The 13,126-nt window shown below is 39.6% G+C and overlaps 2 protein-coding genes across 2 annotated transcripts in view; one reads left to right on the top strand and one right to left on the bottom strand.

Moving 5' to 3' along the window:
* The window catches only part of LOC110445720 (G-protein coupled receptor 98-like), a 68,779-nt gene that overhangs the window by 12,590 nt on the left and 43,063 nt on the right, over positions 1-13,126 (bottom strand). Inside the window, exons 30-35 of the mRNA XM_021490499.1 lie at positions 10,257-10,382; positions 3,293-3,565; positions 2,613-2,816; positions 2,121-2,244; positions 1,503-1,787; positions 1,068-1,240 (exon numbers count right to left, since the gene is read on the bottom strand). Of these exons, the coding sequence (XP_021346174.1) occupies positions 1,068-1,240; positions 1,503-1,787; positions 2,121-2,244; positions 2,613-2,816; positions 3,293-3,565; positions 10,257-10,382 (1,185 nt within the window). The remainder of the gene's footprint in view (positions 1-1,067; positions 1,241-1,502; positions 1,788-2,120; positions 2,245-2,612; positions 2,817-3,292; positions 3,566-10,256; positions 10,383-13,126) is intronic.
* LOC110445608 (C-type lectin domain family 12 member A-like) lies at positions 6,730-9,115 on the top strand. The gene is made up of 2 exons (XM_021490294.1): positions 6,730-7,466; positions 8,500-9,115. Exons 1-2 carry the CDS (start codon positions 6,875-6,877, stop codon positions 8,739-8,741), a joined length of 834 nt encoding a protein of 277 aa, XP_021345969.1. The 5' UTR covers positions 6,730-6,874; the 3' UTR covers positions 8,742-9,115.

Below are 13,126 nucleotides of genomic sequence, written 5' to 3'. Positions count from 1 at the left end.
GTTATCTGGGTTCTTACCTCCCCGAAGGTTCCACCCTTCCTAGTGACGTTGTTATCTGGGTTCTTACCTCCCCGAAGGTTCCCCCCTTCCTAGTGACGTTGTTATCTGGGTTCTTACCTCCCCGAAGGTTCCACCCTTCCTAGTGACGTTGTTATCTGGGTTCTTACCTCCCCGAAGGTTCCCCCCTTCCTAGTGACGTTGTTATCTGGGTTCTTACCTCCCCGAAGGTTCCACCCTTCCTAGTGACGTTGTTATCTGGGTTCTTACCTCCCCGAAGGTTCCCCCCTTCCTAGTGACGTTGTTATCTGGGTTCTTACCTCCCCGAAGGTTCCCCCCTTCCTAGTGACGTTGTTATCTGGGTTCTTACCTCCCCGAAGGTTCCCCCCTTCCTAGTGACGTTGTTATCTGGGTTCTTACCTCCCCGAAGGTTCCCCCCTTCCTAGTGACGTTGTTATCTGGGTTCTTACCTCCCCGAAGGTTCCCCCCTTCCTAGTGACGTTGTTATCTGGGTTCTTACCTCCCCGAAGGTTCCCCCCTTCCTAGTGACGTTGTTATCTGGGTTCTTACCTCCCCGAAGGTTCCCCCCTTCCTAGTGACGTTGTTATCTGGGTTCTTACCTCCCCGAAGGTTCCCCCCTTCCTAGTGACGTTGTTATCTGGGTTCTTACCTCCCCGAAGGTTCCCCCCTTCCTAGTGACGTTGTTATCTGGGTTCTTACCTCCCCGAAGGTTCCCCCCTTCCTAGTGACGTTGTTATCTGGGTTCTTACCTCCCCGAAGGTTCCCCCCTTCCTAGTGACGTTGTTATCTGGGTTCTTACCTCCCCGAAGGTTCCCCCCTTCCTAGTGACGTTGTTATCTGGGTTCTTACCTCCCCGAAGGTTCCCCCCTTCCTAGTGACGTTGTTATCTGGGTTCTTACCTCCCCAAAGGTTCCCCCCTTCCTAGTGACGTTGACATCTGGGTTCTTACCTCCCCGAAGGTTCCACCCTTCCTAGTGACGTTGTTATCTGGGTTCTTACCTCCCTGAAGGTTCCCCCCTTCCTAGTGACGTTGTTATCTGGGTTCTTACCTCCCCAAAGGTTCCACCCTTCCTAGTGACGTTTACATCTGGGTTTAGTTTGGACTCCTCTGTATTCACTGACAGTGGTGTGATCTCCAGGATACCATGAGCGTTGTCGTTGTGGTCTATGATTATCTGACCATATCTCTCAGCCGCGATACCAAGCATGGGGGAGTTGGGCACTGCAACCATAAGAAAACACTCATTATTCCACAAGAATCCCACTTTCCTGCTCATTCTTTCACCACAATAAATGTATCATCTATGGAAACTATACAATTTTCTGAAATTTTGTCCACTCTCTGTTCGAGTCTTTTACAACCAAACCTTAAAGGGACCTACAAATGTATGTTTGTTATTATATTACTGGTTATTAAAGATTTTGGAACGTTACCTATGTTGTACAGCTTTTCTAACCTAAGTTTGCCTATCTGGTGATCTTACCTGGGTTTGCTTGAGCAGCAGTAACAATGCTGACTTGTGTCAGTTGCACAAAGACAGACTCGTCACTTTCTGGTTCCTCGTCTTCCAGAATCAGAACCACAAAGGTTCCCTCTGATTGATCAGCAGCAAACCTGACTGTTCCCTCGGCTGCACGGAAGTCCTTGTCACTTGCCCTAACAACTGTGCTAGAAATAAAGGGAGGCGACTCCAGTGGCGTCAATGTTTTATAGCCGACATCCACAACACCAAATTGTCCTTGCTTCCTCTCTATGGTGATGGTTATATCTGTAAGAGATCATTCAGATTTTTGATTCATGTAAAAAAAGATTTTATTAAAACATCATGTCTGATTATAATGAAAATGCTAGGGGTCACCGCCAAAAACATTTGCATATGAATGAAATGTGAATGAATGACATCCATATAAGGAGATATCAGCTGCCATATAAGGACAGAAAGACTATATATAGTCATAGATGGTGTATGTATCGATAGTGCAGTTCCACGTTAAGCAAATTCCGTAGTATGCGCAATCCCCTATACACTTGCGTTAGGTCACTAGCGTAACCTAATGCAGGTGTCAAAAATGTACCATCCTTATTTTGTCTCAAATCTTACTTTTGAGTGCTTCTGTAACAATGACAGGGCGTTGGTCATCGGCAACGACAAACATTCCATAGGGATTATCATTGGCCTTGATGATCAGCTTAGCTGTAATCAAATCTGGCCCAGCCAGACCTCCCTGTAACAAAAATAACAGTTTATACAAGTCATGTAACATGTACAACCAAGTTAACCAAACTCATTTATAACATAATGTGTCCCATAAATCGAACTTGATAATAGATTCTATCTTAGAAGCATGGAACATCTCTTTATTGGGATTGATGAATGGGTACTTGACAATTGCTGAAATTTTAACAATGAGTTATACTCAGCATGGAGCTAAAAGTAATAGATTAAATTCATATTGTTACAGTGAAACTAGACAGTTTTCTGATCAGGAATTCCAGATATTGAACTTTCAAAGTAAACATACAGCTCAGTCACAAAAACAATTAGAACGTTAAGAATTCTGTGAGATTTTACACAGCAACTATGACAACACACCCTGCTAACTGCTGACAGCTGTATTTGGAAGAGTTCGTCTAGTTCTGGTACGGTGTCCCCACGGATTTTCACCTCAAATGTTGCCATGGTAACATCATGGTTAAAGGTCACATTTCCTGTGGTTTCTAAGACATCATTGTCAGGTTGACCTAAAATCTGCCAGGTCACATTGGATGCTCCCAAGCTGCCCTGCTTACGTATAATCTAACCAAAAAATAAAGACCAGTGTATGATGAAATGCCTGACAAAAAATCCACAAGCTTTTCTTCTGAAGTATGAAACAACTTTTAATGTTTTGGGCAATCAGCAAATGTTTACATAAGCTTTAAGGGGGAACATAAATGAACAAAACAATTTGGCGAATTATAGTCCCCCACCGAATGTGAAATGCGCAGATAATAAATTTGTGCAGGCAAATCTCATGCAAATGTTTATATTCCATTTATAGAAGATGTATACTGTTAAATAATTTAATTTCAACAGCAAGAAATGTACAGGGTTTAGTTTGTTTGTCCTTTACATCCAATTAACAGCTATGGTTATTTAAGGTCGACTAGGTTTTTGCGGTGGTGGAAAACGAGAGTGACTGGTGGAAACATCCATCAACCTGCGACCAGCACCTGATAACAAATACATTATAATGCATGTGTATAAATAAAGGAGTACTAAACAGTTCTGACCTGTATTATGACTGTGCTGAATCCGGAATCTCCAACCTCCTCCGTCTCTACATTAAGAGAAGACGTTTCAAATTCAAACACACCAAAGGCTCCATCTGAGTGGTCGATGGTGACGGTGATGGAGGATGCCACCCCTATAGCTGCCCCACCTGTAGGGTTCAGCAGGTCAACACTGAAATACTTCTGGTCCTCTGGGAGATTGTTGTCCACGATGGCAATGTTGATGAAGTCATACAATTGGCTGGCCTGAAATGTCAGACGCCCAACTCCTGCCTGGAATTTTTAAATCAAATTTATCATTAAGAAGAGCTTGAATACTGACCATCAGGATGGCCCAATGAGTACACGTCATAAACCAGAACCATGTTACACAAGTAACTATAACACATGAGTAAAAATTAGGTCAGATGATATGATACTTATTAATTTTCATCATATTTTACCTTCGACCAATGTTAGTTTCTTGGACTGAAATTATTTGCCTAAAATAATACATGAAATTTCGAAAGTATTAAACGAATTGCACCCCAGCCTTGCACTGATGTAATGGAGAGTTGTCTCCCTTTAGTCTGTAATCTGTTAACAAAATTTGAAACAGTGAATGGATCACCCCTGTTTTTGTGATTGTATTATTTACCTCTGTATCATAATGTGGGAAATTGGAAAATAGATTTGAACGATGAAGAAAATTAAACGTACCAGTCAAGCTTGATAGCATTCACTATTTCATTTACTAGCCAGCAGGAAGCAGTTCAGTATTTGTGTTAGAATATTGCATACATATTATTCTGAATAACTTACTTATACAATGTTTTTCATATTTATTCATGTAAACATTCTTAATTGAAATATCTCACATATAATTAATAGATATTTGAGCAGGAAATAATACAAGTCCATTATAACTTTTTTCATGGAGAGAAAACACATGGTAAAAACCTAATAAGGTATCTTATATGATAACAATTCCCTTGTTTGTTCATTCATTTGAGGTATTGTCATACCTTAAATACGATTATGAAATGGATATTTGATCGAAGATATATATAAAACAAGTAGTTAGAGTGACCTTATGTGACCTTCAATGCAGCTGTTTAACATGGGAATTCACTCGAGGGTCAAAGTAAACACATTCTAACAGTTATTAAATGGGCTTATTAACATAACATTAACATGGACATAATAAAACATGTACTACAATGTACAACATACAATTATGTTGTATAATTTATGTCCTAGACAGAAATAGTCCCAATGCCGACTAATTAACATTAATTATGGTAGGGAGTTATTTTCTTGTTTCATTCATGTTATTTCCTATGTATTCAAGTACAATTATATGCTGTGGGTCTTTTAAGGAGTTAGAGCTCTTTGGAAATAACCCAAGCAATGCTATGACATCTTTTGAAGCAGTTATGTTCCCTATTTTAAAATCCAAGCGGTCTGGAGATTAAATCCCTGTGGTAGAGATGTTCTGTGAACTAGCTTTCCTATAAAACTCTTTACTGCATACTTCCCACCTCTCACAATGGAAAAGTGTGGGCAATAAATCACTTGCTACCACAGTCCACCGCACACATAATCCATGGCCAATCATGATTACATGACCATGAAAGGGGGTGTGCCCAGTGGACTGTGGTCACAAATACAGTAAGAAAGGGGAGATAATCAATCAGTGAGTAACGATGAAGTCAATACAGTGGAAAGGATAAACTTAATTGACACATTTAAAATCAGGAAAAAAAAAGGATTTTTTTTGTTAATTTCATGATTGAAAAACAAACAAACAAAATTACTAAGTTGGCAGCGATATTGATTTCGTTATCACTTGAGAGGATAAGCATTTCCTGGAAAAGTTTATAATCTTTAGGAGCTGTTTATTTATACAAAATTGACCATTCAAATATACCATTCATTGAAAGAAATGGAATTCCTTAGGGATTGATAAACCCTTACATTGTATGTATGAAAATGGTTTCAATATCCTGTACCTTTGCCACATCTTGAAAATTAAACTGAAAATGTAGTCAGAAATTCAACATTATTTCCTGTATTTTGTTCTAATTGTTGAACAAGACACTCCTTACCTTCCCTGACACTGGAGCTGGATAGTAATCCAAAAACACTTGTATCCATTATGAAGGATACACTCAGACTTGGCTATTGAGAATAAAGACAAACTTACCTGGTTCTGATTAGTACTCACTCACACATGTAAATTATCTGCAGTGTAGGGTAGGTAAAAAGATTGTCCAGGTGAACATTTTTTACTCAATTTTTCTGTTTTGGTTCGAGTTGGGAAGCATGCAGTAAGCCAGTTATTGCATGATTTCTCGTCACTTGGGACTTATTACACCCTCGCTTCACTCGGGTGTAATAAATCCCTTGTTACTCGAAAACCATGCAATAACCTTTACATATTATAGTAAATGGTAAACTCCAACTCAGAAAAATACATATTGGAACTCTCTTTTGTTGGAGACACAACACAGAGTGCTAGGAATTTCTACTTTAATGTAATAACATAAGCAACCTTGAACAACAGATAATACATACAAAGATTATATCTAATAACAGTTCCTTTAAGTGATGGCGAAATCTGAACCCTTTCACCCCTGCAGACCATTATGGACTCCTCCTGATCAATGCACAGTAGAGTCATTTGAAGTTCCACAGGGGTGAAAGAGTTAACCCAAGGAATGTATTTTCTCCATACCCATTTTGCTTTACACCTTGCTATACAGAACTTACTTCAACAATTATGTTCAATGATACAATCAATGCTACACCTCTATGCATGGACAGCTGGCCTAGGAGGGATTATAGAATTACGCTACATTTAACTTTGTGGGTGGGGAATCCTGCTCTGTGACCATATCACCTGTATTTACAGGTACACCATATCGAACACTGATACTGTACACTGTATAGACTAACATCCAACAGTTGTCACCCCCTATAACACACAACCCTATACAACCCCCTCTGTATTGGACACTAGTCTTGTCCAGGGATTAGTGAGACCCTACTAATTTCATTCCAATGAGGAAATAATAGGACCCTCTTATTCTTGTAACCAGCTACTGCACATAGTTCCGAATTTATCATCTTTTGGCTATGTGTTTAAATGATCACTCCCACATTTTTAAGCATTTGTCATTTTATTCAAGTGCCAAAAATCACAAAAGAAAATTGAAGATAAATGCCATTCCCCTTACTGAGCCCTGCGAAATATGGAATTAAAGTCAACAGTGAATTAGATCTGGTTTTATAAAGTTCTCACCGGAAGCAATTCAATTTCATTTTGTGTGTATAGGTGCATCACAGTATGAATCCAAACACAAAGATGTGAAGCCTCATAACATTTTAACAGATGTCCTTAACCGAGAGATTTGTTGACAGTATAAAAGTGAAAACCTTATCATGAATACCCTTGTTGGTTTTAACATTTTTAGTTACATTCTTTGAGTCATTGACGCAATAACGCTAAATATGCAATCGAAGCAACAGTCTCTATCTACACACCCTGGGAGGCATACATAGTTCATCAGGTAAACCTTGAGAAAATCATACGCTGTTAAAATGTGGATGCTCTTCTTCTTCTTCGCTTTGATACAAGTTTCACAGCAGGTAAACAATCCTTTGCCGTCTTGTCAACTTCAAATAGACAGTTGTCAGTACAAATTTACACTGACTGAGAGCTTTGGCGAAGGATGCAAAGAAAACAGTCAAGAAAACTACTTCAAGAAATCAGAAAATGACAGGATTGGAAGTCGAAAAAAAAGGTCTACAGCTAGCATAGAAACACACAATGTTTCCGTTGAACTTCACAAAATCAGACGGCGCTTAATAAGAGTTCAAAGCAACCTGGTGAAATCTATGGGAGATTTGTCCAAACGTCTCCACAGAGGGTTGCGCAGACTTGAGGACAAACTTGATAATCTTGACGGTCAAGATCAGTCTAAGCTAGATGCCGAGGGTCGCGATGGTGGACTCAGATGTCCGCATGGATTTGAGTTTGTTAAGAGCTGGGACTCCTGTTACATGCTGTCCAACTTTAACGCGACCTGGTACGAGGCTCGCGACTACTGTGCCGCCCTGGAGAGTGAACTCGTCAGCCTCAAAAATGAGAAGGAACACAATCTGCTGGCTTTTATCATCAAAAACTCACCAGGTAGGTCTTACTATTGTAGGTCTCACATTTATTGTCAGCAACTCTCACTTATCATAAAACATCTCTGCAAGTTGTATCTTTTAATCCCCACAATTTTAATAGATATCCACTTGATTCATTTAACAACAATTTTTAAATAAGTTTTTAAAAGTTAAATTAGTCACTCTTGTTGGGCAAGATTTTAGTGCAAAGGGGGTCTTAATGTTGGAAGAAACCAGATTACCCTATGAAAATCACATGGTCAGGCAAGTAACCCAATACCTTTTCATGTCCAACCCCTGCCACCTTGGTGAAAGGCCAGTGCGTTTTCCACTGTGCCAACTGACCACTCAAACGTTCTTGTTCTCTGGCCCTAGGCCTTAAACACCAATTTTCTCTGTGTTTAATTTGTGTCCTTATGCTTACCACTATATATTAGTTATTGCACTGCCATGGATTTTCCCTCTTGTACAATAACAAACATTGAAGTGAAATTATCTGTTTATCTAATGGTACAGATGCATTCATTATATTAATTCAAAACCAAGAAGGAAATGGCACACTTGATAAATGAGAATATTTGGGGACAGACAATCTGTACTTGTTACATGAGAAACACACATGATTAAAGTTATAGTAATACTAAATCTGTTACACTACATCAATATATTATTTGACATATTCAAAAGAGGAATTTAGGTACAAAATATGTTTATTTTTATTTTACTGAAACAGGATGATATGAATCTTTAATCAACAACAACCACTTTACCATAACTATAAAGCTTCATGGTAGAAAGAACATTTATGTACTAATTTGGAAGTAGATAGAATTACACCTCTTTATCAGTATAAGCATTAATTGCAGCTGAAAAATCATCCAATGATCTCAGTGGTTTACAATATAAGAAAATTATCTTAAAAATGTCAAAAGTACAACATTTTTTTAGTATGCAATTCCACAGGTTGCCAAACCTACACAGTTGCTGAATATCTTTACCTTAAATTCATTTTCCTCGACCTCCCTAATGTCCACAGTACTATTGTATTACAGTGTACCAAAAGGTGAACGGATGGTGGATGAGCGGAACGTTCCACGACACCACACGTCAGTGGATGTGGAAATCGGAGATTCTGATGCAGCCTTTTGCGTTTATAAAATGGGCACCAGACGAGCCTAACGAGGAGTCCCTGCAGTGTGTTTTTATGGCACGCGATTCCAATCATCTGTGGCATGATGCCATGTGTACAGAATCCAAAAACTTCATGTGTGAGATCCCTAGACGTAAACCTTAGGAAACATTTCAATAGGGAGGGATACTACTCCTGGACCAAGTTTCATGAACATTCCTTAAATTTTAGAAATTCCTTACTTCAACTTTTCCATATTTGAGGCAAGGACAAACTAAATTTAAAGAGATTTTCCTTCAATTTCAACAATGCTTTCCTATCAAAATGGAAAATCTCAAGATACTGAAAGATTTTCCTTAACAAACATTCATGACCCCGGAGCCAGGAAGTAAAACACATTCCTGGCACTGCTTTGTTTAACAGTCCTTTCTAATGTTTATATAAACATGAACAGAATATAGAAACCATGTGATTTTTCATGACATTATGATGTACGATGAATGTAGTAACACTGCAACAAAAGTAAAGATATTTTACAGACAGTCTGCATCAATTTCATTTGTCTCTCCCATATTAAGATTTTCACTTACTCTCTTTCCTTCTCTTGGGCCAACCACCACACCTCACCTCTCTCAACTAGAACTGTCGCTAATTAATAACACCCACCCACCCCCATTTCGGCTACTTGTTGCCCCTGTAGGGGCTAAATAAACAAGGGAAAAAATATATAGAAAGATAAAGGGTCATGAAAAAGTCTAACCTCAGATGCTGTATCGACAGACCGATGGAAAAGACAAACACCACTACTGTGACCTTTGACCTCGGAATTTGGTCACAATTTAGCTTGTACCAAGGTATGTGTATACTAAGTACCTACCATTTCTGCCATAATTAGCCATTTCAGTAACATAATGCATCTGTGACCTTTGACCTTTAACCTTATGACCTTGGTTTGTCACAATATAGCCTGCATATGTGTATACAAAATATCTACTGTTTCCAAAATAATTAGCCGTTTCGGTAACATAATTCATTTAAGACCTTTGATCTCTGACCCCACGACCTCTGAAGCTGTCAGTAGAGTAGATTGCATTACAGCCTTCAATATTTTAACGTATATGTATATACAAAATACCTTCCGTTTCCGAGATATTTAGCCATTTCATTAACACAATTCATTCGTGACCTTTGACCCTAAGACCTCTGAAGTTTGTCAGTGGAGTAGCTTTCATTAATCCCTACAATATTCCATGGTATATGTGTATACAAAATACCTACGGTAATTAAGTTGAAATCTGACAAAAATCCCGTTACATATGCTAAACATTATTGCTTTCTAGTATTACCATACCAAATTTGAAAGGAATTGAATATAAAATGAGGTTTATGAACCAAGGGCCATAACTTTGTGAAAAGGTGAGATAACCCAATGAAAAGTACTTTAAGCACATCTCCAAGCTGCAAGGATTGTTATCAGCAAATTCAATTGAAATCCATCCAGCAGTTTAGGTGGAGTACAAGGTACTACATTCCGTCACAGACGGACAGACAATCTGATTCCAGTATACCCCCCTCCCCCCTAACTTCGTTGCTGGCGGTATAAAAACTAGACATATACTGGAAGTGTTCTTCCCTAGCAACAAGGGGTGTTCAATTAATCCCCCAACCACCTGTACTTACAGAGTAGTCCTTGTTGTTGAGGGCTGTTCCATCAGTTGCTCTCCACTCCACCGACACCAGACCCATGGCACCCTGTGCCCTTACAACCATTAAACTCACAATGCCAGACTCCTCCGATACAGTTACCTGAAAATCATCAAACATTAAAAAGCTGCAAGACATGAAAAAACAAAGCAATCCAATAAGTTTTGCTACTTAACTTCTAAAAGCAGACTAAGATTTAAAGATAGTTCACCACAAAAGAAATATAAACAAGAGGCCCAGAGGACCTGTATCGCTCACCTGGATATCTAAGCAATCATGGCAAAATATTCTCCAAATGAGATCCAAGAGAATATGCCAGACCCCAAGGCCAATCCTTGTAGCATATCTGTATTAGATTTTTCATGCCAAGCAATTTTATGTATGGTCATGGGGTGGGGATCTCAACTGTTTCCAAGCTGTAACTCAGAAACTAGGTCCCTAGGGTTGTAGCCAGACCCCAGGATCAATTATAATATCATGACTAGCTAACTGCATTTGTGTCTGTTTGCCCAGCATTTGTATATATATATTTTTGGGGTGGGGATCTCAACTGTTTCAAAGTTATGACCCAGGGGTTAAGTCTCCAAGGTAGGGGCGGTCCCCAAGGCCATCCTGGAAGCATATGTGCATTCATCTCTTTATACTCAGCAATTTTTATATATGGTTATAGGATGGGTATCTCAACTGTTTCCAAGCTGTGACTAAGAAACAAGGTCCCTAGGGGTTCGGTCAGACCCCAAGGTCTATTCTAATATCATGACTGCATTCGTCTCTTTATGCCAAGCATTTATATATATAGTTTTGGGGTGGGGATCTCAACCGTTTTTAAAAGTTATGGCCAAGGGACTATGTATCCAAAGGTGGGGCCAGACCCTAGGGCCATCCTGGAAGTAAATGTGCATTCTTCTCTTTATACTCAGCAATTGTATATATGGTTATATGGTGGAGATCTTTTTTTGGCCCCACCCCTTAGCCCGGGGGGTCAGCCCCACCATTTGTACAATTTTGAATCCCTGCCTCCCATGAATGCTTCCGACCAAATATGATCAATATTCATGGCATAGTTCTACAAAAAAAGTTGTTTATAGCAATATAGCCAAAATGCTCCCTTTTGGCCCCGCCCCTCAGCCCCCTGGTGGGTCAGCCCAACCATTTGTACAATTTTGAATCTCCACCACCTAGGGATGCTTCCAGTCAAATATGGTTGATATCCATCTCTTAGTTCCAGAGAAGTCCCTTAAAGCAATATAGCCAAATTGCCCCCGCCCCTCAGCCCTCTGGTGGGTCAGCCCAACCATTTGTACAATTTTGAATCTCCACCACCTAAGGATGCTTCCAGTCAAATTTAGTTAAATTCCAATCAGTGGTTAAGAAAAAGTCGCTTAAAGAAATTGTTGACAGACGGACGACAGATGCCACGGTATGGCATAAGCTCACCTTGGTCCTTCGGACTCGGTGAGCTGATAGAGATATGATGTCTGTTGTAAGACTGATGACCAAATGTTCATACCAATGAGTATTACTCAAGTCCACATCAACCTTTTCAAATAATTACTGCCGATACAATCTTTCTGATTCATTAACAGCGCCTTGATTTATAGATGTTCAGAATAGGTAATCAAACAAGCCTGTTACCATTCACACAGAATTGACAGATTGGCTGTGAGTTGTGTTTGGGGGGAGCAACGTTGCCATTAATGGTGAAAAGATTAACATCAAAATCAATGGAAGTTTGTTTATGATTTTGCATCCTCACAACAGCTTTGGTCACATAAAGACAGTGTCGATAGATGTCAAGGGGCAAGTCCAGATCCACTTTATAGTGTCATCTCACTGAAATGTCATAGCCTGGATATGGTATCAGCACACCCTACCAGATCACATTATCCTAATAACGTACTAACTAAAGTAAATGTGGAGGCTTTAGCAAATGGAAATGTTCACATTTTGACATTTTAAACTGATCACAGTAAGGATTTTTTTTGCATCTATCAAATATCTTTATTGATATAATTCATATAGAGATATTTGCATGTTGATTTTTTTGCACTAATTAACCTAATGCAAGAAACACCAGCATTTCCGCGCTGTGAAAAATTTGAGGTTTTTGAAGTAAAACCAATTTTCATGATGTAATACTTACCATAACTTTAGTATGCATATACAATACCTACACCCATCTTTGTAGCCGGAAAAACAAAAGATTCAAATATCCCTACCTCCCTACCGTGACGTAACCTCTATCTCGATGACAGAGCCACGGAGTGATCTCCCTTCCTCAAACCCCCTTTTATGGAGCCTAAAGGCAGCCAGGATGAGGAGGCAAGGGGAGGAATACAGGGTGGGACTCCATAAAGTTATGGTAAGTATTACATCATGAAAATTGGTTTTACTTCAAAAACCTCAATTTCATTTCAGTAATAATTACCATAACTTTAGTATGCGAATTCGTCTTACCGTAGTGGAGGCTTCGAATCCAGGCAGACCAGGCTGACGGAACAAACTCGAGACATGCTCAAGGTAGGGAAAAGGTTCAAGGAACCCCCCTAATAAAGCCCCGAAAGTAATTAAAAAATGGAAAACCTCCCCGTGAAACGAGCAGGTGTACCACCGTGGTGCCTGATAGCATACTATTTAAAATCACTGAATTACTGTGGAGGAACAGCCACAGACTGTGCAACCACCACCGGTCCAAGGGAATACAATCCATCAGAATGAGAGGCCAAGGACCGGAGATAAAAATCCGTGAAGGTAGTCTGTCCGCGCCAGAAAGCTGCGGACATGACCTCCTGAAAGGGGGACCCATTGAGGAGGGCCCATGACGCAGCAAGGGCCCTGATCTCATG

Source organism: Mizuhopecten yessoensis, unplaced genomic scaffold, assembly GCF_002113885.1.
Source record: "Mizuhopecten yessoensis strain PY_sf001 unplaced genomic scaffold, ASM211388v2 scaffold2329, whole genome shotgun sequence".
Lineage (NCBI taxonomy): Eukaryota > Metazoa > Mollusca > Bivalvia > Pectinida > Pectinidae > Mizuhopecten > Mizuhopecten yessoensis.
The sequence above is the reverse complement of the archived record's forward strand: the minus strand, read 5'-3'. Positions and strand labels throughout refer to the sequence as shown.

What these genes read in the sequence shown, in the direction of transcription:
- LOC110445608 (XM_021490294.1), top strand. Translation starts at nt 6,875, where the DNA reads ATGTGGATGCTCTTCTTCTTCTTCGCTTTGATACAAGTTTCACAGCAG. An exon ending in TATCATCAAAAACTCACCAG is followed by an intron (nt 7,467 to 8,499) that starts GTAGGTCTTACT and finishes ATTGTATTACAG; the next exon opens with TGTACCAAAAGGTGAACGGA.